Source organism: Pelodiscus sinensis, chromosome 10 (assembly GCF_052426305.1).
Source record: "Pelodiscus sinensis isolate ZL-2025 chromosome 10, ASM5242630v1, whole genome shotgun sequence".
NCBI classification, from domain to species: Eukaryota; Metazoa; Chordata; order Testudines; family Trionychidae; genus Pelodiscus; species Pelodiscus sinensis.
Window position 1 is genome coordinate 2,897,100 of NC_143061.1, and position 24,566 is coordinate 2,921,665.

At 49.3% G+C, this 24,566-nt stretch overlaps 1 protein-coding gene across 1 annotated transcript in view; it reads right to left on the reverse strand.

Moving 5' to 3' along the window:
- Positions 1-24,566, reverse strand: part of IL1RAP (interleukin 1 receptor accessory protein) — a 51,368-nt gene that overhangs the window by 6,799 nt on the left and 20,003 nt on the right. The window contains exons 3-10 of the mRNA XM_075938268.2: positions 19,344-19,629; positions 18,125-18,317; positions 13,989-14,154; positions 12,278-12,349; positions 8,017-8,146; positions 5,668-5,816; positions 4,398-4,541; positions 3,636-3,779 (exon numbers count right to left, since the gene is read on the reverse strand). Coding sequence (XP_075794383.1) covers positions 3,636-3,779; positions 4,398-4,541; positions 5,668-5,816; positions 8,017-8,146; positions 12,278-12,349; positions 13,989-14,154; positions 18,125-18,317; positions 19,344-19,629 — 1,284 coding nt within the window. The remainder of the gene's footprint in view (positions 1-3,635; positions 3,780-4,397; positions 4,542-5,667; positions 5,817-8,016; positions 8,147-12,277; positions 12,350-13,988; positions 14,155-18,124; positions 18,318-19,343; positions 19,630-24,566) is intronic.

Consider the following 24,566-nt stretch of genomic DNA (forward strand, 5'->3'; position numbering starts at 1 on the left):
AGGGGCTGCAGGGAGTGGTGCTGGTCAATCAGCACAGCTGGCAGAATAACGGTAAAAATATTCACCAAATCATCTGATTCGTGGAATGAAATTTGCAATTACTTTTGGCCAGCTCAAGAGACGACTGTCCCATTGAGTCATGCTAAGCTGAAGTTCCAGGATAGTTCTAGGTCACCAGGCTGCTGGAAACGTCACTCTCTCACACTTGCCACTTGTGGTCTTTGAAATTCCCACGGCACCTTTCATTGTTCATGTGGGCAAGATAGTCCTCAAGTCCCAGGCTAACCTGCTGCTCGTGGTGCTGCTAAACAACCCCTGTCCCACATGAGCGGATGACGCAATCCCCATGCGTTCTGTTTGGAAAGGGATTTAAGACGGAAGCTGCTCTGCTCTTTTGTACTGGATCAGTCCACGAGAAGGCAGCGTGGGGGAAAGGGGTGTGAGAACACTGGAAGGAAAGGCAGAGGATGACTTATAGTTGGATCCCAGGGAGACAGTGCATTTGCTAGGTGATAGGAGAACACAGCAGCCAAGCACCGCTTGAGAGAAACGCGAGAATAGAACAGAGCGGAGCTGCAGGTCAGATGCAGAGCCATCCTTCTTGCTGTGGACATAACGAACACAGAGGGGAACCATAACGAGGCAGGGAATGGAGGAGTCTATTAATGGGGCTTTGGGAGTAACACCAGAAGGAAAGGAAACCGTTAAGCACTTTTTAAAGCAAGCAGCCAGTCTGCTCTTACAACATTCTGCCCGTGTGTGCTTAGCTTCATTACAGAATCAGAATTGTAGGTCTGGTAAGGATATTGACAGGTATTTGACTCCAGCTCTCTCCACTGAGGCAGGACTAAGCGTTATCTAGACTAGTGGGGGGTAACTGTGGCCCACAGCTCAACAGAGTAATCAGCTGGCAGGCCACCAGATGGGTTATTTACCTTGCATTCAGAGGTATGGCCACCCACAGCTCCCATTGGCTGTGGTTCACCCTTCCCGGCCAATGGGAGCTGCGGGAAGTGGTAACTGGGCCGCAACATTTCCCATAGCTTCCATTAATGGGAACAGTGAACAATGGCCAATGGGAACGGTGCGTGGCCATACCTGCAGACACAAGGTAAATAACCCATCTGGCGGCCCACCAGCTCCTTACTCTAATCAACAGAGAGCAGCCCCCGTTGATCTACACACCGTTCCTGACGTATTTGTCTACTCTGTTCTTAAGAACCCCCAATGACAGAGATTCCCACAACATAAGACTGGCCACACTGGGTCAGACCAAAGATCTGTCTAGCCCAGTGTCCTGTCTGCTGAGAGTGCCTGATGCCAGGTGCCCCAGAGGAAGTGAACAGAACAGGGACTCATCAAGTGATCCCTGCCCTGTCATCCATTCCCAGCTTCTGACAAACAGAAGCTAGGGACACCCATCCCAAATATCATAATGGATCTATCCTCCATTAATTTATCTAGCTCTTTTTTGAACCCTGTTATAATCTTGACCTTCACAAAGTCCTTTTGCAAAGAGTTCCCGAGTTTGTGCATTGTGTGCAGAAATACTTCATAGGTAATTTGTCCCAGTGATTAACTACCGTGACAGGAAACATTTCCTAATTTTAACCAAAATCTCCCTTGTTGCAATTTAAATCCACTGCTTCTTTTCCTATCCTCAGAGGCCAAGGAGAACAAGTTATCACCCACTTCTGTATAATAGTTTGTATGCATTTGATGTCTGTTGCATCCGCTCTTAGTCTTTTATTTTCCAGGCCAAAAAACAAAACAAAATTAAAAAGTTTTTGTTGCTCTCCTCTGGATTTTCTCCAATTTCTCCACATCTTTCCCAAACTGTGATGCCCTGAAGTGGACACATTACTCCAGTTGAGGTCTTATCAGTGTGGAGTAGAGTGGATGGTTTACTTCTCATGTTTCGCTTACAACACTATCACTATCATTTTCAGTTACAGGCTGAACCTCTGTATCAAGGACTCTGTTCTGGCACTATCTGTGGTCTGGCATGATTTCACTTAGCCTGTTGTCCATTTATCATGAGTGTGGCCCACTTTTCCACTGTCCCATAAAGTTTGTTTACAGCCACTAGTCCTGGCTCTCTGTGTTCTGCGCTGTTATTTAGCTCTAATTTACCCCTCAATGTCTTCTAAGAACCCAGTAAGCAGTGGGAGCGTTGGTCATGCTGCTAGACAATATTGACCTCCTGTGGTCTGGAAAATTTTCTGGTTCAGCACCAGTTCTGAGGGTGCTGGACAAGAGAGGTCTCACCTGTACTACCTTTCTCTCCTCACTGCGTAATGGGCTTCCCATTTCTGTTCTTACAATGTGGGCCTACACTGTTCTTGCCATTATTGTTCCTACACTGGGGCCATGGGACCTTGACTCTGACTTTGTGCCACGAATCCATCCCTTTTACTTAACGAACTGCTCTGCTCAGAATTTACTGCACAAATGGCATTGTGGGGTCCAAGCTGATCACCTCTCACTTTCTCCAAGCTACCTGCATGTAAATACTTTTTATGTTTAACAGCCAGCCTTGCAAACCCTATCGTGGGATCTGAGAGTCACACTGGATCCTTCATGCGCATCACCGGCAGCAATATAGACATGATCGGCTGATTGATGCCTTTCAGTGACCCCCATGCCAACGCAGGATTGGAACTTAATCAATCAAGCCTGCTTATGATGCACAACAAGGGACAGAATCCAGCTCTCTCCCCCACAGGGCGGCATCAGCTCTGCACAGTGAATTGGAGCAGAAAACAATCAAATATTAACTTGATGGGCATTTGACGCCTGGGCTGTTCTTTGCATCTTTGCTTCTGCAATCTCAGGTTTGTACAACTCATCCGAGGCGGGTCCTGGTCTTGGCCGCTCCTGGGTGTGGAGCCCTTTGTCCCTGCTCGTCACGAATGGGCAGGCACCCAATAAATACAAATGTACTCTTTGCTACTCAGGGTTTTGCTGATATTTAATAAGGACAGAGCTGCTTCAGGTTAGGAGTTGATCTCTAACTAATGGGGATGAATAGAAAATGTTCCCAGGTTTTCCTGGGGGCTGGAAATCCCATCATAGCTACACCAGGGTTTATTGCACCTTCCATATACTGGATGGATTATTGATCTGGGCTAGTATAATAACTCCCCTAGATTCCTCAGTCCTCACCCCCCATTTTATCCTCCCTTCCTAGGCCAGTTTGGAAATTTCACTGAAGGCAGAGGAGCTGGTGGCCTTGAGGTGCTTCTAGAGCATGGTATGGCATTGCTCCTGGAAAGATCATTGAAAGATACCCAGGGCCAGTGATAATGATGTGACTGCAGCCGAGTGCAACCTCCGTGAAGTAAGAAGCTAGACTCTGGTGTGAGGGGTGTTTAACAGAGTGAGGAGACTTGTTTTGGAACAAAGTGTAACTTGAAAGACCAGTCTATTCTTACTCTCCTATAAGAGCGGCCACATTGGGTGAGACCAAAGGTCCATCTAGCTCAGTGTCCTGTCTGCCCACAGTGGCCAATGCCAGGTGCCCCAGAAGGAGGGAACACAACAGGGAATCGTCACGTAATCTCTATCCATTTCATGGCCTCCCACCCAACAAAGGGGAAGGGCCGGAACGGCAGGCAATCCTGTGACATACTTACTTCCCCCGGGGAGGCTGTCTCGGTCGAAGATACACAGCTTGTATCCTAACTCGTTCTCGAGGACTCCGCGCAGGGTCAGCAGCACAAACTCCTCCTCCTCGGCATTCCGGGCATAGGACACGTAAATGTCGTACTCCTTCCCATCTGAGAGTCAGGTTCAGAGACGCTTTCGTTACTGCCGACCGTCTATGCCTGTCCCCAGTGGTCAGTCCCCGCCCAACCTACCAGCTCTGAGCCTAACCTAAACCATGCACCTTGACCTACCAGCTCTCTCATCAGATGAGGCTTTGGACTTTCTCAGCACCTTGCCTCAGCAGGGCTCAAAGCACCTAGCATAGGCTCCTGGGATATGCAGCTAATTCATCATTCTATAAGAAGAAACAGTGGGGGGGAGTGCCTGGGAGATGAACCCAGAAACCGCCCTTCCAAATTCTGGGCTTGAGACATTCTTTGCACATGCTCAGCAGAAAAACCAGTGTCCCTCAAGACAGTCACATGAGGGGTCTTAATGGAGCCATGTGTGGAGAGCTTACACAATCGCGGTGATGCCGTACAAACCCCAGGGATGCCAGCAGGGGATTCCACCCTCCTAAAACCTGCATCCAACTCCTCTCGCAAGCCCTCAGTTCACCCAGTTCAGGATTTTTAGGGTCAGTGTTACTTATTTCTCAAGAGGGTAGAAACGCCTGATACAAAAGCTATTTCCAGAACCAAAAGGACTGGCAGCAAGAAGCAGGTGTTGTAACCTCCTGAAACCCTTACCTAGAATGGTTTCGTCTGTTCCAAAGTGAGCCCGGTAGAAGAGAACTATTTCGAGCCAATAAACATGGTAGATGACTATCACGACTGCCACCAGCAGGACGGTGGCTCCTAGTCCGCAGGCCAGTTCCATCGTGTACCTTACAGCTAGAGTTGGGATTCAAAACAGACAGGTCTTGTTTAATGGAATTTGCTGGGCTTCCATTGTAAGGGACACGGGGCTGGATCACGGGCAGCCACATATCATAAGAGAATGAGCCCATCTCTAAACAGAGGTTCCTGTAGGGCATCAAAGGCTAATACATAAATACACACACACACACACACACACAGCCCTGGGCAGTTTTAGGGATCTGGGCAGTTGCAAACTGGAGGCAATGGAAGAAGAAACAGAATGAGTGAAGGGCCCAATTCTGCTACCCATACAGACACTGAAGACGGGTGAAGTAAATCATTGCCCACATCTTTCCAGAGCAAGACAGGAGGCTGGGGAGAAATCTCCAAGTCACAAATCTTTTCTGCCACAGGACGTACTGACTGTGAGAGCTGCCTTTTCAGGGATGCACATAGTCTTGCCAGCAGCATGTTGGAAGTGCAGGGGGGTGATCAGCACACAGATATAGGGAAAGACAGGCTAAAACCTACAGCCCTAGCCTGGAGCAGAATGACTTCGGGATACCACTCTTCCTCTGCAATGAACAACATCTTCTGCTTCCCTCGTGCTTTTCCCAAAGAGCTGACAGGTACAGCAGCAGCATTACCTGACCTCTCATCATGAGACAGAAGGAAGGCACCGAGATAACCTTTGAAAGACTAAAATGCTTGCAAAGAGGTACGGTGACCTGTTCAAAACAAGACACAACTATGGCAAACCAGGGCTGAGGACACACTTCACCGGCCTGGGGAAGGGGGCGTTCTGGGTCACAAAAAGGGTCAGAGCCTTGGGTGGAAGAGGTGGGGCTGGATTAGCTTCCCCAAGTCTGAGATAGAGGCAGCAAGCAGTGGGGAGGAGGGAAATGCAAGTAGTCGACTCAACTACTCCCATCCCTTTTCCACATCCCATCCTTCTCCCCACTTACTTGACCGCAGTGGGGAACATCAGGCATGCAGCTGCTGCTCTCTTTCCTAGAGCTGGAGATGCAAACCGGGAAGCAATAAGGCTACACAGGAGACAGGCAGCAGGAAATAAGTACCCTTCCCCTTATTCCTTAGTATGGCTGTGTGCAGCCCAGGGCCACCTTGATGCATCCATGCAGCCATTGCTGTGCATTACCTTTCATTTTCACCATGGCCACCTTCTGAAAATCTCCTTTGGCACTTCGGGCATGACAGATGTAGTTGCGCTTCAAGTCCTTGGGCGTGACCTTGGAAATGGTCAGAGTCCTTGTTATCTGTTTGTGTCCAAGCGCGAGGGTAGAGACGCTGGAACAGAAAAGTTCAAGGGCTGCAGATGCTAATGCTGGCTGCACCGTAAAACAGAACCCAGCCTAGCCTCTTTGCAAAATCAAACCCATCTTTCAGAATTGCTTCACATTTCACAGAAACTTAGTTATTTAGTCTCTCAATGGGACGATACAGCTTCCTTTCTCCTCCACTGTATTTTGCCTGTCTAGTCGGCAAACACTTTGAGACAGGGACTATCTATACTACAGCCTGCACAACAGCCCCAGCCTTGGTTGGAACCTCAGCGTGCAACTGTAATACCTATTCATAGACTCACCGATTCCACAGACACATGGCACTGTGCAGTCAATGGCGGGTCTGGATAGCCCAGGCCAGAGAACTTGCCCCAAATCGACAGAGGATTCACCACAATTTACTTTGGAAATTATTCCAGTGCTTAATTATGCTTGCTGTTAAAACCTTATGCTTATTTCCAGTCTGAATTTTCCGAACTTCAAATTCTGGTCACTTGTGTTAGATCTTTCTCTGCTAGGTACTAAAAGACTTTAATCAAGTCACCCCTTAACATTCTCTTTGTTAAACTCAATGGATGGAGCCCTCTGAGTCTATCACTACAAGGCAAGGTTTCTATTCCTTGAATTGTTCTCCTGGCTTTTCTCTGAACCCTCTCCTGTTAAATAACATCTGTCTTGAGTTGTGGGCCCCAGGACTGGACAAAGTAGTCCAGCATCAGCTGCACAGTGGTGCCCCACACAGATGTAAAATAAGGTCTGTACCACTTTGTATTACACTGCTTATGCATCCCACAATTGCATTAGCTCCTTTGGTACCTCAAAGTGCTTCTGTCACTACACTTGTCCACTTGACTTGCCAGATTCCCTATCCTGGAAGTATGGCCTACATTCTTATGCACATGGTATTCTAACTGTAATGCGGGTCTTCAAATGGATGCCGTTTCATCCCCACACTAACGATGGATTGCTGCTACTTCTCATCATGTTTCTTAACATTCTTATGAACAAAATGATGTTACAAATTTTAGAACCAATACTGAAGGTGAGTTTGAAAACAAAACAAATTCATATTTTTTTTCAAGTCCTCTAATAGTTTGCAAATACACCCTTATACACCACTTGTAGGCACTAACCTGGCACCACACAAGCAATGCTCAACCTAAAGGTCATGACGAAACATCTCCAAGGAAACCCCAATTGTTGGGGATTCTGAAGATGGTATTCTGGCCTCTGACTCAGCACTGAAAGAGGAGTTTAGCTGTGTTTTTGGGGGCGCTGTGCTGCTGGAAGTAGTTTTTAAGGCAGACAATAGCACTTTTTATGAGCACCTATATCCTTGAAATTTCTGGTTTGGGTCATTATTTTGGCCTGCCCAGGCAGTTTCCAGTGGCATTGCTCCTCACTTCTGTTCTAAAATGTTGTGCATACTCGCTGTATTCTACTCCTAGGCAGTTGCTTTCCAGGGGCAACTGAAGCTATAATAACGATGTGACCATGTCGTACTACAGTGGCTGGTCCTGGCATGCAGCTCTCTCAGAGCTAGGGCAATTCTTCATTTCAAGCAGTGAACATTTGTGCCCTTAGTGCTAAGGTCTTGGGTGGTTCAATCCACATTTCTAGTTGTTGTGCGTGTGCACGCGAGGTCAAGGTTCATTACAAAGTGATCTCTATACATCTGTCTGGAAGATATTGTAACAAATCTATTGCTGTCAACAAGTTCAGGTGACTGTGAAGATGGTGAGGAAAGAACTCACACCCTCCTTATCCAGAACTAACTACCTGAGGTAAAGAGGGAACCTCCCTTGGTTGTTAACAGTACAGGGTCAATGACACACAACAATAATTCCCTTATTATCCAATAGAGGGCAGTAGTGCACACGAGTCAATGTATGATGAGCCCACTTTAGCTTACGGAGTTCCTTAATGTCTCTTTTGAAAGAAAACTTGGTGACACTGAGTAGATCATTACTACGCACAGGTGCTGCACTGGGCCCTGGAGTAATTTGATCTCTACTAAGAAATGAGGGACCCTGGGCTCCTATAGTTTGAGACTTGCCAATAACCTGACCAGGCTCTTTCCATCGAGAGCTCCCCAAAAGGGCAATGTTGTTGAATACCTCAGGCCTCTGTGTGAGATCTCATGGGCAGCTAGCAGAGAGAGTTGAAAGAGCTATGCAATGAATGTCTTGCTTAGTAAGCGTTACCTTTCGGAGATATTTATTCTCGGGTCTGTGAAATCGTCTATTTTTTTTCCATCAATGGTCCACCACACCTCCGTTGGGGAATCCTTCAAGAAGGTGAAGAAGACTTCACAGGGCAGAACAAGGTTCTCGCCTAAAAGAAGAGGACTAGGGTGAAGTAGACATCGCAGCAGCAGCACTGCATCACTTCTGCTTCCCAGAGCCTTTTATAACCCCATTTTATAAGGAAATGAAAAGGAACAGTCACAAGGAGTGAAATGCCTGCAAGCCGCATGGAAACTATTTAAAAATGCCATCATCGAGGCTCAAATTCAGAGTATCCTGCAAAGCACAGAAAGGACCAAAAATACATCCCTATGGTGAAACAGATTAAAAGAGGCAGTTACACTTTAAAAAAGGCATTCTTTAAAAACTGGAAGTCAGAGCCTATGGAGGGAAATATTGTGTCCATTTTACAGTCAGGGGACTGAGTGGGAAAGCAAGTAGATTATTTGCCCAAGGTCCCAAAGTAGATCTGTGGCACAGTAGGGATTGAAAGTAGATCTCCTGAGCCCGAATCCAGTGCCTTCAATACAAGATCTTCCTCACAGTTATGAATCATGTTTATTACCTATTTATAATTTGTAACACTGTAGCTCCTGGAAGCTGTCAGTGACTAAGGACCAAGGAAGAATGTACTAGGTAGACTGTGCAAACCCAGAGTACCAGAGGGTCTCTGCCCCAAGGAGCTAACAATCTAAAGAGATCAGACACACACAGGATCAGGGAAGCAGGCAAACACACCCGCAGAGTGAACTATTGATCATGGCCTCTATTTCTCTAAGGGTATGTCTACATTGCAAAGTTAATTCGAAATAACAGCCATTATTTCGAATTAACTTTAATAGCATCTATACAGGCAAACCGCTATTTTCAAATAAAATCAAAATAGCAGGGCGCTTAATTCGAATTTGGTAAACCTCATTCTACGAGGAGTAATGCCAAATTCGAAATAGCTAATTCAAAATAAGCGCTGTGTAGATGCTTATTTCGAATTAGGGGGGTCTCCAGCCCTTCCCAGTTTCCCCGGTGGCCACTCTGGGCCAAACCAGGAAAACTCCTCTCCTCTCCCCCAGCCCCGGAGCCCTTAGAGGGGTAGACTCTGGCCAGACTGCGCATGCCAGATCCAGCCCTGCCAGCAGTCTCTGCCCCTGACCCAGTGGCCTCACAATGAGCTGGGCAGTTAGTGCCAACCAGCCGTCCCCTGCCCAGTCCCCCAGCACCCAGGAGCCAGCCAGGGGTCGTAGATGCCACGTTCCCTCCTGGACTAGTGAGGAAATCATGGACCTCACTGAGGTTTGGGGGCAGGCCCCCAATGTCCATGATCTCTGCGCTAGACGGAGGAACGTGGCCATCTACAGCTGCATAGCTGCCACCCAGGCCCAGAAAGGCCACAGGCGCACCCAGGAGCAGGTGCGCCTGAAAATTAAAGAGCTGCAGCAGGGGTACGCCAGGGTCTCTCGGGGCAGCTCCTCAGCGACGGCAGACATCTGCCCCTACTTTGAGGCAATGGACTGCATCCTGGGGGGGCGGGATGGTCCGTGCCACCCTGGGGGTCAGCGAGTTGGGACCAGAGGGCCCTGACCGGGCATGGAGCAGGAGCCATCACATCACCAGGACCCCCGAGCAGTCCCACCTGCAGAATCAGCAGGGTCATCCGGGGAGGCCACACCATGTAAGTGCCATCACTGTCCCCTACCCGGGCAGGGGGAGGAGGGGGAAACAGGGAGGGAGACCAGGGACCACGGGCGTGGGCCTTGCTTACCACGGATCACACAGCAACCTGGCACAGGTGAGCAATTGCCATGCCACCCTATGGCAGGTGGCTCCAGCTGCCTGTCACACAGGGGCCTTGGCCTGATAGCCACACGGGTGTGTGAAGAGACCTGACAGGCTCCTGACCCCGGGGCGGGACACAGCAGGACGCCCTCCCTTCACAAAGCCCCTCTAACATCTCCCCCCCCCACCTCACCCACACTATACACGGCACAGGGGCATGGGTGCGGTCTCGGGGCAGCTCCCACCCCCAGGCAGAGCCGGACATGCCGACCATGGCCTCTGTGCAAGCACAGTGGCTCTGACGGTGCAGTGCACGGTCATCCTCGCCTCGTAGAGGGGGGCTGGGCTTCACCCACTGTGTCCCCAGGGAGAAGTGACCACTTTTCTTCTTTCTCCACAGCTGCACCAGCTGCGCGTACAGGGCGCACCGCCCTGCCCGGGACATGCTCCTGCACCCGAGGGCTCCACAGGACAATTGCAACATGGCAGGGGTACCGGGGGCAGCATCTGGGGGCACTGCGAGCCCTGACCCGCATCATGGAGCAGCGGGCACAGGAAGAACAGGAGTTCCGGAGGGAGCTGCTTGCCCAGGGTCATGCCATCTGTACCCATCTGCAGACCCTGGTGCAGAGCGTGCTGCCCCGTGCCACTACAGTGCCTGCTGCCCCCCCAGCTACCGTTCCTCCTCCCACTTCTTCTCCCCCTCCCGCCTCTCCCTCCTCAACCTCCTCCTAAATCTCCACACACCCGACCTCAACCTCCACCCCCTCCTCCCCATCCCTCCAGGGATACCGAGGCCCCTGCATCCGCCGTGCTGGGAGACATGTGGCCCAACAAGACCCCCACCCCGAGCGCTGGGCTTCCCCTCCCCCTTCCTCCCCTTGCTTCCCCCTTCCAGCTCCCTCCTCCCAGTTTTCCCCCTCCCCTCTCCTGCCCTCTCTCTCCTCCCATCTCCTGCCTCCTTTCCCCAGTCTCCTCAGAGGTTCATCCCCCCCCCCCCCCCATTTTGTTAAATAAACAGAGATTCTATTTTTTAAAAAAGTGTAATTTATATGACATCAGGAGGAGGGGTTAGGGAGGGGTCAGTGGAAGGACGTGAGGGAGGAATGGGGCACGAGCCCCCAGTGGGGCAGACCAGGGAAACTGTTAGTGCTCCTCAAGGTGGAAGCTCTCCCACAGGGCCCCCTGGATACTGACAGCCTCCCGATGGACCTCCCAGATGGCAGCCTGCAGCAAGTGCAGCCAGGCTGATGGCAACGCATCCTCAAGATGCACCAAAGTGCCCAGGGGCAGCTCTGGTTCCCTGTGGCAGAGTGCTGTGGTGTCCTGAGTGAGGGCAAGCAGAGCATGCAGAGACACAAATGCTTTGCTGTCCCTCATCAAAATAGAAAAGCAAGCAGGGAAACCGGAGAACTGTCTGTCCAGGGGGGGAGGAGGGGGTCCCTTTAAGCACAGACCTCAGATATCCTCCGGCAGCAGCCCCACACATTAAGACCTGACCTGGTGTGTCCTGCTGGAACTGGTTCCGGCCAGCCTTAACTCCGATTCAGAGTCCACTCAGTGTGGACACGCTATTTCGAAATAGCAAAACGCTAATTAGAACTGCATTTTGTGTGTAGATGTGTTCATTCGAATTAGCTTAATTCGAATTACAGTGAACCCTCGTTTATCGCGGTAGATAGGTTCCAAACCCGACCGCGATAGCTGAAAATCCACGAAGTAGGGACACCATATGTACGTACTGTAAATAGAAACCGATAGGTCCCCCCACCCCCTACAAAGTTTCCCCTGTGATTAGCCTATACTGTATTGTAATTCCATATCATTCTTTAATGCTGCACAAAAGCCATCTGTAATGACGAATGATATGAAAGTATAAAGACAATAGGCAAGCACGATATGATACGGATATAAAAAAAGTCCGCGAAGTCGTGAATCCGCGATGGTCGAACCGCGAAGTAGCGAGGGCTCACTGTAACTATTTCGAATTAAGATCACTCGAATTAACGCTGTAGTGTAGACATACCCTAAATGTTTGCCAATCCCTGCCGTGCCCACTTTTAAGAAAGGGTACCCTCAGCTGTGTCCCATTTTACCCCTTCTCTCCAGTGAAGCCCCTGCCATTCCTACTGCGGAAGCTTCTCCTACCAGCTGGAACCTGATTTCCATGTTTATTGTTTCAGGAAATCTGTAGGCTCCGAGAACCTCTTAAAGTGGTCTCATGTCCCCTAACTGGATCTTGGCAATTTGGAAATTATAGAAAAGAGAGAGAATTCCATACTGTTTGCAAAGCTATCACGGCACCACACAGCTTCGAGTGAAGGCATGAAGGAGAGCCACAGGAAAGCAGGCAATGAACCTCTGTGCTTGTTAATGACATAGCTTAACAGAATCTTCCCCACCACTGCATGCAGGCTTCCCGTGAGCAGCTACTGCTGTCATTTACCTGCTTCGAGCTCGTAGATTATTTTCTCATTTGGCGCATTAAAATTCGGTGGCACTGCCTTCTCTGGAGACCCTGCAGAATGGAAAATAGAAAGCCCCCCAGGGTCCCAGCTGAAAACACAATGAGTCTTCATTAGGATTTAGAATTATTCCAGACTCTTATAGGAAGCAGTCACTTGCATACACTCTACCATCTGTGACTTCACACTAAGATCATACACTCCTCCTCCCTTGCACCCCCAGACGAGTGTACACGTTGAACCTCTCTAGTCTGGCACTCTCTGGTCTGGTAACATCAGTGGTCCGGCATGATTTGAGTTAGTCAGGTGTCCACTTATCATGGGTGTGGCCAAATTCTACGTGGTCCCATAAAGTTTGTTGACAGTCCCCAGTCCTGGCTCTCAGTGTCCTCTGTTGTTAGTTAGCTCTAATTTTCCCCTCGGTTTCTTCTAAGAGCTGGGTAAGCAGTGGCAGTGTTGGTCATGCTGCTCCCTTTGACCTCCCTTGGTCCAGCAAATTCTCTTGTTCGGCACTGGTCAGGTCCCGAGGGTGCCAGGCTAGAGAGATTTCACCTGTACCCATTTCCTGCTGCACTTGCTGAGAGCTGCATGCATGTTCCAAAGGACAGAAGCTGATCTAAGTAGAGGGTGGTCCCAGCCACATAACAGGGTGCCCAACCCAGATTTTTAAAAAATCCCAAATATAGGGCTGTCTGGTTAGTTACCTTGGGCCTTGCTGCAGTCTGGAGGAATCACATATCCCTCTAGACACTTAGGCTACATCTACACTGGCATGATTTTCCGAAAATCAGCCTCCCCTGGCGTGTGAAAAACGGAAAAGTTTTCCGTTAAAAGCATTTTCGGAAAAGCACGTCTAGATTGGCAAGATGCTTTTCCGCAAAAGCACTTTTTGTGGAAAAGCATCCGTGGCCAATCTAGACGCACTTTTCCACAAAAAAGTCCCGATCACCATTTTTGCGATCGGGGCTTTTTTTGCAGAAAACAGTACTGTGCTGTTTACACTGGCCCTTTTGCGCAAAAGTCTTTCGGAAAAAGACTTTTGCCCGAACGGGAGCAGCATAGTATTTCCGGAAAAGCACTGACAATCTTACATGAGATCGTCAGTGCTTTTCCGGAAATTCAAGCGACCTGTGTAGACAGCTGGCAAGTTTTTCCGGAAAAGCGGCTGATTTTCCAGAAAAACTTGCCAGTCTAGACACAGCCTTAGGCTGAACTGTAGGTATAGGCCAAGCGCACAGATCTTTTTTCTACTGCTGCTCTTAAAAACAGCAAAACACTGTTTTTCCCTGCCAGCAGTATTCTCTCCTGCCACACATTCAGTGAGCAGCTATGACCACAGCACACAATCATGCCCTAGGGTTTGCCAGTTTGCTGCCACTTAGACCAAGCATTCTCTATTACTTGCATACTACCACAATCATGGTGGCAACATTACTGGCAGCTCAGAAGAGACATCCTCTGTCCTGAAGATCCTGCAGTCTGAGCAGTTGAACAAACTAGTTCCTGGCCCTCACTCAGACTGCTTAGCTAGCTGAGGTGTGTCCCGAGCATTCACACGCCAGGGGAGGCTGACGCCAGCAAATCAAACTACACACCTGGCACGGCAGATTCATCAGTTCCTTTGCATCACAAGTCCCCTCCAGATCTTTTCATCTCTGTTGCTACAATTCTGCATGGTTTTATCCTCCTTACCTACTACCTCCATCCTGATGGTTCTGGTGAGGTTGAAGGTCCTTCCACTCTCCTTGTAGGTCACGATGCAAGTGTAGTTGCCATGGTATACCTCACGGACAATGCCAATGGACAAAATTGGGCCTTCAGGATATCGGTCGTGGAAGTTTTTCACCAAGACACAGTTCTAGAAGCAGACCAGCAAAATGCTAGGCTTTTGGAGCTAAAATGTAGAAACTTGTTTTAAATCCCCCCATACACATCTATAACCAGGGCTCGACAAATCAGTGAATCTACTCACCCGTGGCAAGTAGATTTCAGCCGGTCGCCCTGTTCACCGGCGGCGTGCGCATGCGCAATCCGGGTCTGGTGAGTAGATTTCGCCGCGGTTTGTCAAGCCCTGTCTATAGCTATGCTTGGAATAGGGATGTTAAAAGGCATTTAACATGGTAACCATGTAGCCGCTAAAATCTTAGCGGGCTCTGCAGTATACAGCTTAGTTTTATACTGCAGAGCCCGCAGCGAAGGGGCTGCCAGCCCCTGCAGGTCCTGCTCCCAGGAAGGAGGCTTCACTGCCCTGCCACAACAAAGTTGCCTCCCCAGGAACCAGCTGAGTTTGAGTTTAACCGACACCATTAAATGATTAGTTACACTTGAACATCCTTAGCTTGGGAAAAGCCCAGGAGGTGATGTTTGGATTCTGGTTATAGGCTAAGCTGTAGGTTCTAACCTAGCATCACAATCTCATGAGTCCAATACAACGAGGGGAACATTGCCCAAGCTGTATCTTGGTCCCCCCAATGGATTACTTTTCGGGAAAGACTAACGCGAGGATAAATAAAGGGACTAGAAGGAATTAGTCCTCCAGCTCCCATTGAACTATATGTCTAGCTCCTCTTCACCTCTCTTCCAAACCACGTGAGCTGTTGGGGCTGCCATTGAGGGGAAAACCAAGGGCATTTCTGTAGTCCAACTTCTTTTTTCCCCATGATAGGCACCGGTTCTGGAACAGCCTCCAGGCAAATCCCTCTTTACAGAAACAGCAGGTTCCCAGGGGGCCGCTCTGCCTCATGAAATAGGGAGATGAAGACAGAGTGCTGTTTACAACAGCTGCTCCAAAGAATCCACACTGCAGGACTAACCACACAGCGCATCTTCACACCGTAGGCAGTGCCAGCGCCAGCTGCTGTCTCCTGTTGTAAACTCTCAAACTCCTTGGGCCATTAGGGGTTTTTTTAGGCTGTGATTTTCAGATTTTCAAAAGCACTTAGTATCCAGAGTTTCTGCTAAAATAGATGGATCCGCTCTAGAAATTAGCCCATAAGTCAGGCGTTGGGAACATTTTTTGTATCGGGGGCTGCTGACTCACAGACAAATCAGTTAGGGACCGCACATTAGTGAGATGCAAAAACACTAGGAAGGGGGGGAAGGGGCTGGAGCACCAGCATGGATCCAGACAAGCCAAGGCCCTGATTTAGAGGATATAAACACCAAGGCTACGTCTAGACTGGCAGGATTTTCCGCAAATGCTTATAACAGAAAAGTTTTTCCATTAAAAGCATTTGCAGAAAAGAGTGTCTAGATTGGCACGGACGCTTTTCCGCAAAAGCACTTTTTGCGGAAAAGCGTCCGTGCCGATCTAGACGCGGTTTTGCACAAGAAAGCCCCGATCGCCATTTTTGCCATCAGGGCTTTTTTGCGCAAAACAGTTTTTAGCTGTCTACACTGGCCCTCTTGCGCAAAAACATTTCCGGAAAAGGACTTTTGCCTGAACGGGAATGTCAAAGCATTTGCGCAAGAAGCACTGATTTCGGACAGTAGAACGTCAGTGCTTTTGCACAAAATCAAGCAGCCAGTGTAGACAGTTGGCAAGTTTTTGCGAAACTTGCCAGTCTAGACGAAGCCCAAGAAAGGAGAAGAATGATTTAGATCAATTACTAGGGGGTGTAATGGGATGAAACTACAAAGGAAAACCTCTGGCTGGAGATTAGGGGAAAAGTCCCATAATGAGAGCAATGGAGCTGTGGAATGATTTACAAGGAAAGTCATGGAATATAGTGGCAAGTAAAACCATAACCCTCTTTACACTTCCAATGCTTTTATCGCTGGAGTATTTGGGCACCAACAGAAATGCCTCAATAAAACTTTGTTTCCACCGCTCGCCTTTTATGCTAGGCTTCTTTCTCTCTATGCCAGCGAGTGCAGGTACTGTAGGGAATGGTCTTGAACGAGCAAGACATTGGAGTAGACAAGTCTAGTAGGCGTATTCCATCCCTAACTTCTCAGGTTGTAAAAGAGAAAGAGCTCTGAGCAATGCTGAGATGCCAGAAGATGCTATTCCTAGGAAAAAGAACAGCTTGCTGTTTGCAAAATGATATCAATGGGGCTTTTTGTTTCATTCTGCTAATTGATTATCAATATTGGAAGGTCAACAGATGCTACATATTAGTCATTAGGAAGCCCAAAATGAAGGGCTTTAGTTAGGCCAGAGACACTAATTCCCAAATGTCGTTAGTGAGGGGCTGCACACCTACAGCACTGAACCTCAACACGCTGCACAAACATCAGGGCTGTGTCTAGACTGGCAAGTTTTTCCACAAAAGCAACTGCTTTTGTGGAAAAACTTGCCTGCTGTCTACACTGGCCGCTTGAATTTCCGCAAGAACACTGGCCTCCTACTGTCTGAAATCAGTGCTTCTTGCGGAAATACTATGCTGCTCCCGTTCAGGCAAAAGTCCTTTTGCACAAAGCTTTTGCGCGAAAGGGCCAGTGTAGACAGCTCAGATTTGTTTTGCGCAAAAAAGTCCCAATCGCGAAAATGGCGATCGGGGCTTTTTTGTGGAAAAGCATCCGTGCCAATCTAGACGCTCTTTTCCGCAAATGCGTTTAACGGAAAACTTTTCCGTTAAAAGCATTTGCAGAAAATCATGCCAGTCTAGACGTAGCCCAGCAGTTTTAGCCTCCTGGCTGACGTGGCTGCATCTCCACTGAGACTGCAAAGGGGATTCACGCCCCGCTGGATTGGCATGTAGACAAGCATAGTCCCCCATGTTTTTCCTGCTCTATCATCTAGCCCTGCATAGTGCAGAGCGGGATACTGCTCCACCTGTCCCTAGCCATGGCGAGTGGAATCCCGAAAACCTCAAACCAGACATCAGTTGTCAAAAGCGAGGCGCCTCCAGCTACACGCATCAGAAAGGGGTCACATTTTCAGTGGTGTCTCCAGTCAGGCCCCCCAAAAATCACGCGTCACTTGCCAGCCTTTTGACCTAATCGCAGTAATTCAGCCATAGAGGTCAAGGTGCTTTACCAAGGAGATCAGGAGCAACAGGGCTTAGGACATGAAAGAGGAAGCCAGACAGATCTCCTCTCAGTTGCTCTGGGGATGCTACACTGAGGCCAAGCCTACACTCATAAGCTATGTCTACACAACAGCGTTATTTCGTTATTCTGAAATACCGTAGCGTGCGTCCACACAGCAAGCCCGTTACTTTGAAATACATTTGAAATAACGAGCTTACTCTGACTCCTGTAACCCTCATTGTACGAGGAGTAAGAGAAGTTGTGGGGAAGAGTCCTCTACTCGGAATAACAGCTGTGCAGACAGGGAAGCATCAAACACCAACGGGCATTAAGCTTCTGGTTGATGATGACGACGAGACAGCGCCAAAAGTCAAAATAAGCTATTTCAACTTAAGCTACTCAATTAGTGTAGCTCAAGCTGCATAGCTTATTTTGAGCTTAGCCCTGCTGTGTAGACGTGCCCATTGGGAACGTTGAAGCAAGATACGCAACTACAGCTACTTTACAGTTGGGGATACTGAGGCACGGGGTGGGTATGTGACCTGCCAACGTCATTCAGCACCCCAGAAATTGAACCAAGATCTCCAGAGCCCCACTCTACTGCCCTCTCCACTATGCCACCCTGAGGTTAAATTCTTCCTTGGTGGCCCCCGTCACGCGTCGCTGCTGGCAAGGGAAGTTTTACTGCCGACATCAAAGGGAGCGAGATTGTGGCAGCAACTCCACTCACTTCAGTGAAATTGCATCAGGGAGTTGGGGTAGAATTTGGCCTCCTGCTTCTTGTATGACAAGGGCTGAGCAGTTTGCAACTCACTGCCTGGCCAAAGCCACGGTCCAACTATTCCCTTTCTTACCCGGTACCAGTTGACAGTTGGCGTTATGCTGGGAGGATAAAAGCCATCGATATCGGGACAAACTATCTTCTCATTCGTGTACTCCAAATAGAGCAGTTGTTCGGTGGGTTTTATTGATTGGCTGACGCAAGAATTTTGGTCTTTTTGAACAACCTCCAGGGGAAAAGCCACCTTGCTGCAATAGGTCGTGTTTCTAAGGACAGAGGAGGAAAATGCGATTAGCAAAGTCTAGCTTATGTACATGGCACTGAATGAAATACAGTTAAAAGTCACAGTTTGGGTCATGGAAATCACAGCTCTGATGAGACAAACAGGCAGAATTTGCACGTAGGAAGAAAACTCCAGACAGTGACACTGAGACACACATAGCAGCCACATGGCGCATTAGAAGACTCTTTTCACCATGCAGCTACAGCCTGTGAATTGCAGCACTGTTTGCCAATGTAATGAGAGCAAAAACGTCTAGAACATGAAAGGAAAACGGACAGATCATCTCTCAGTTGCTCTGGAGATGCTACATTCAGGCTAGATCTACACTCATAAGGAATGTCAAAGTGAGATACACAGCTCCAGCTACATTAATTACCTAGCTGGAATCGACCTACAGCGGGAGGTAAACTTTCTTTACTACTTGCAGAAGCAGGAGTACATGCCGTGGAAAGGGGGCACCTTCCGAGATCAATTCAGCGAGTCTTAACTCGACTCGATAAATCGAATTCTGGAAGATGATTGCAGCAGCAGCGATCTTCCGTTTAGTGTAGACATGGCCTCCTTTTCTCCTGCATTTGGCACTCTTTTTAATTCCCTGGAACTCTTTCTGAGTGTCAGGAAACTATGGCAGATGAGCAACCAGCAGCCATTTTGCCCTGCATCTGAAGCTTTCTCCACTCCCTGTTAGAGACTGCGCCTTACTGGAGAAGGCTGTGGATTTTGCCAGCATCCTCTGCATGGACTCTTGCAGCTAGCACTGAGAGGCATGTGCATTAACATCTCCAACGTGCTAAGCTTGATTCTAATATAAAGCGGCTTGGCACGAATAATTCTTGCCACTGTCACATTCTGTCAGCAATAATCCATATGTAAGTGGCCTTCCCCTGACTGTAAGATATTAAGCTAGCGATTTTCTAGCTAGCGATATTAAGCTAACGGTTTTCTTGTTATATCGAAGGCATCTGAGTGCCCAAAGGTCTGACACCCACAGCCCGACTGCACTGCTTACCTGAGCATGCAGGTATAATTCCCAGTGTCATTGAGAAGAGCAGGCCGGAACCAAAGGGTGTCCTTTTCCTTACTGATCCGGTTGTCCGGGAGCCGGAAGTTGATTGGCTCCTCCAGGTACCGGTCCTGCCCAATCCTGTACCAAATCAGGGTTAAGCCTGCCGAGTGGGCCGTACTGTAGTTGTATTTTAAGAAGGCCTCGAAGAGCGGGCATTTGATCCTGGCTGGTTCCCCGTCGTAGATCTGGATTTGTTTCATAGTGTCCACTCCCCAGTCGTCACAGCGCTCTAGGGCCAGAAGAAAGAGACACCTTAGCTTTCATGTGGGCAGAAAAGAACAGCTGGACATATGCTTTTGGGGCACGCTCCTGCTCCCACTGAAGCCAACACATGTAGTGGCTATGCTGGCGAGAGCTGGCCCCTTACAGCGCTGTGCTAGAATGCCACTTCAGAGTACCAGGGTTCAGCAAACCTGGCATCTTCTTGGTGTGCTGACTTGTTGCCCCAGGACCAGTTGCTATTCTAGCCCAGGCAAGGTTGTCCGTGGTAGAGTGCAAGGAGCGGGCATGGGAGGAGGTCCAGCATACTTCATTGGGGAGGGTTCTCCAGTCCTAGGAAGCAGCATGGGAAAATGAACAGAGTTCTGAGATGCATTCCTGTGGCTACTCAAAGCAGGACGAAAGGGCGAGGGCTGGAAGACGCAGGAGCTGGGCTGGGAGGAGTAAACCCACATTCCTGTTCGTCGAGGAGAAAGGAGTAAACACATCACGGGCAAAAGGTGAATTATTCTTTAACAGGCATCTTCCCCCCTTCTCTCCTCCACCCGCCTTTGACTCAGCACGGTAGTTCCCTAGTAAAATGAACACAGAATGCAAATAACCCCAAAGCCACCGCACTGGCTAACCGCTGTGTTTTCTAATGCTCGGCTCGCCACGGGAGAGGAGTAGTGTGACAACACTTCCTGCATCAGGGGGCAGGCCCTGCACGCTTCCTCAGAGTTTGTGCACGCACAGCAAACCAGGCTGGGTCTTGTGGGAGGGGTCAGGAGTGCAAAGCCTCCAAGGCGTGTTAACCCAGAAAACCAGAGTGAGTCACACAGCAAACGGATTGCAAGGCAGCAGGGCAGTCCGATCCCATGACACTGCACACCGGAGTGGATTTCCCACAGAGCCTCGCAGGTGAGCGGAGACAAGAGGAGCATTGCTAGACAGAAAACCAGCGCCCTCACTCCTCCTTCCTTTGGTCCAACCTGCTGCCTCTGGCTGCCTTCCCAGGACCAGCCCTTCCTGGCACACTCTTCCCCAGACGGACAGCAGAAAGTATTTTGGCCCACACCTGACATTTAAAAACAAACCAGGTGAAGTGCGGAGCTACCACAACCTAATGGGACAGACTCCACAGCCATTACACTAAGACTGGCTCACAGGACCAAGTGCTATGAACATGTCAGAGCTGAACAATGTGGCCAATTCACAGAGAAATGTTTTCCAGGGAGATTTCAAAATTTAAAGGAAAACGGAATGGGCATGCCCTTGCAGGAGGGAATGTGAAAAGTTTTCTGGGAAGCATCATCCCTCATGGTTAACTGTTGGGAGCTGGAGAAGGCAGGGGCTTGCTCCAGCCTCCCCAGAGCACCCCTGTCCAAGGTGGGCCCGGATGTATTATCGGCAGGGAGCACTCCACCTGCCCTTTTAACCGGTTAACTGGCTAAGCATCGCATTTCATCAATTAACCAATTTCACAGGATTTTACATCCCTACCTTGTCGTGTGAGAAACCCAAACTAGCACCTCAGGACCTGACCGGTTCCAAACCAAACAATTTTCTGGACCACAGCGGGTCAATATTGACTAGCAGCATGACCAACACTGCCACCGCTTGCTGGGCTGTTAGAAGACATGGAGGGGTAAATTAGGGCTACATAACAGTGCAGCACGCTGAGAGCCAGGCCTGGGGGCTGATGTGCATTTAGATGAGGGGTATGAATGTAAGCATCATCCTTACTAAGGATGTTAAATATCACTAATTGCATTTTGCATTGGCTATTCGATTCGTCGATAGGGTGCCTCCACCTTTGCAGTGTAGCAACAGCCTTAGGGATAGTCGACTAGTCCTTCATGTCCCTAATCCTTATCAGGTGATGCTTACCAGTTTCAGTTAACCAGTGGTCTGGACAGGCTGGCACAGCCCCCAGCCCAACGCTTCATAGGGCTGGAGCAGCCACCGCTGACATCACGGGGCCACTCCAGCCGTGCAGGCCCCCTGCCCGCCCTGTTTAACTAGTTAACTGATTCATGAGTTTACATCCCTGATTTCGATTTACTAGAGCGGGTGCCTCCTGCCTGCAAGGCTGGGTTTTGCCTAGGTGGGCAAACAAGTGACGAGGTTTCTCGCACACGTAAAAGCCATTTCATCCTCGTCCGCGGGTCAGCGGCTGTGATCCCCATGCGGAGAATGCCCGTTGCTGCTGTGACTCTCCTGGTGCTGTGGCAGAACCACGCAGGCCCTGCTGGGTTCGCCAAGCTTGGGAGGCCAGTAGGAACATTTTCTCAGGATGCAGGGGATTTAGTCTTGTTGGAGATTTGTTTGCATTCAGCCACGGTGCTCGTGCGGGCTCCCTGCTGTCCCCCTCCCCCTCTCCAACCTGGTAGGCTTCGTTAGAAGTTCAGAAGCTATTTGCTCTCCTCCACTGGGTGTGATGCCCTTGCTGGTGTTGGCAGCAGTCTCCACAGGAGACAAGGGCATTTTCTTCTTCCCTGGGCTTTTCAAGTCCCCGGATGTCCTGCAAATAGGGTTCCAGTCTAGATACTGACAAGATACCCCCCACCAGTGCCACACAGCCAGATCAGACTAGTGATACTAATGGGGGAATGGGGGTGTTGTGGGGCAGGAGAACCTGTCAGAACTCAGGGGCAATACTTTGCTGGCAGAGCTCCACCAAAGTCAGAGGAGCCACGTGGGCTAACATTAGCTCAGGCTCTGGCTTTCAGAAGCCAGGAACAAGCAGTTTCCAATCTCACATTTCGTCAGCTATCCACACCCACAGCACTGAACTGAGACTCCGGAAGCCCGGCTTCCGTTCATGGCTCTGCTGCGGGAGCATCCACCAATCACTTCCCTGCTCTGTGCCTCAGTTTCCCCACCTAGGGCAGGCCTTTAAAATACTCCTTTCCTCCCGTAAAATGGGCTACGTTACAGATACACCAAGCCCAGAGCTTTCATCCCAACTTCCTCAAACGTATGTGGTTCAAAGGAAATGCGTCCGGTTCGAAGCCCTTGCCAGTTCTATTTTTCAAAACTCCTAACCAATGATATTCTGCCACTCTGACTCACTCCCAGGGCTGCCCATCACTGGTTACAAATCTCAGAGACACAATTACAAAGAGCTTATTACATAACAAACCTTCTGTCCTGCTGGCATCTGCTACCACACTATTTGCCAAATAGATGCCTCCTTTTTAATTGTCTTGAATCCTTGGAAAGTTGCCGTCCCTGCGATAACAGCAGACTGTGAGCCAGTGATGCTGGCGTTTCTTAATGGATATGCAGATGAGTGCCTGATTCTGCACCAGCAGACACCAGAGTGAGCTTCCTCCGGCACACCCATTTCAGCAGCAATGCTCTAACACACTGGTTTTCACCCTGTCGTCCACAGAGCCCTGGGTGTCCCCAGACTACGGTTAAGATTTCTGACAGGTTTCCCATTCCATTCAGAATTTTTTGGGGGATCCAGAAAAGAAAAAAGTTTGAAAATCACTGATCTCTTATCATCTTAGCTGCTTCCTTCCATCGTTAGCTGCCGCTGCGTCATTATCTTAAGCAGAGCTGGTTTGACTCAGCCTCCGCAATACACTGAGCAGGAAGGGGAGAGTCACATTTAGCTTGAAAAGGAATCAGCCATAGCGTGGCAAGAAAAGTTGGTCCCAAAAGGCAATTAAAAATAAAGCAGGAATGACTGAAAAATCCCCCACCCTCTCCGCCAAGCCAAGATCACAGGGGCTGGCGTGTCAATTACAGAGGAAGAGAAAAAGGCAGACTGAAGACAGTAGCTCACGCCAGCAGCTCACACAGAAAGCAGGAGCTGTGTAAGATGTTCCATTCCTATTGATTGTGTCTTAGGATTCTAACGCCCTGCACGTGTTCCAGCCCAAGGCCATGCCACGGTTGTGCCTGCTAAGTATTGGCACATGGGAGAGTCTACCCAGCACATCCCCACGCTGCACGATCACGCCGTCTCTCTAGAGGTGTCGCTGCACCCAGTAGAGTCACCCGTAGGAGTGGGGAATGGCAGAGCAGACATGACGGTCAGGAAGGAATTTTCCTCCAGGGTAGATTGGCAGAGGCCCTGGAGGTTTTTCGCCTTCCTCTGTAGCATGGGGCACGGGTCACTTGCGGGAGAATTCTCTGCATCTTGGGGTCTTTAAACCATTGTTTGAGGACTTCAATATCTGAGATATAGGTGAGAGGATTATTCTAGCAGTGGGTGGGTGAGATTCTGTGCCCTGCGTTGTGCAGGGGGTCAGACTAGATGATCAGAATGATCCCTTCTGACCTTAAAGTCTATGAGTCTATGAGCCATGACACTCTTGCCCTGCGCAGGATAAAGCAACGGGTTAATCCAAAGCCCACGGAGTTGACTCCAGCATCCTTGGAATCTAGCCCAACTCCTAGCCGGATGCTAGTGTTTGCTCCTGCTGTCTCCAGCAAGCAATTTGTGAAAGTGCTCAGGTTGAAACAGCCTCTGACAGTGAACCAAGGAGTCTCTAGTCTTCCTAGTTCCCTTCAGCAGTAATTCTGAAAGCTATTGTCACCCAAACCTCTACCCTTCACCAAGGCTTGCAAGCCCTTGAAGAAAACGAAGGCAACCCAGGAAGCGGAGAGATATAAATGGAACTTGCAGTAAAATCAGAGTCAAATCCATGAAACTGATGAGGAACAAATGAGGGCAAGTTGTATTCAAAAGAGCCGCGATTATACAGTTCAGAATAGAGATGTGAAAGTCTAGCCATGTATGCGGTTAATTGATGAGCCTGGACTCATCAGTTAATATTCAGGGTTACACACAGGTTTCCAGTACATGTGGGGAACCAGCTTAAAAACCGGCTCCGCATGCGCACCACCTTCTTGGGAGCTGACTCCCGCCCCTCCTGTAACCGTGTAATCCTGGAATTTCTCAGCAGTTGCTTGGTTACTTAATTCCACGCATTTTAACATCCTTAGTTCGGA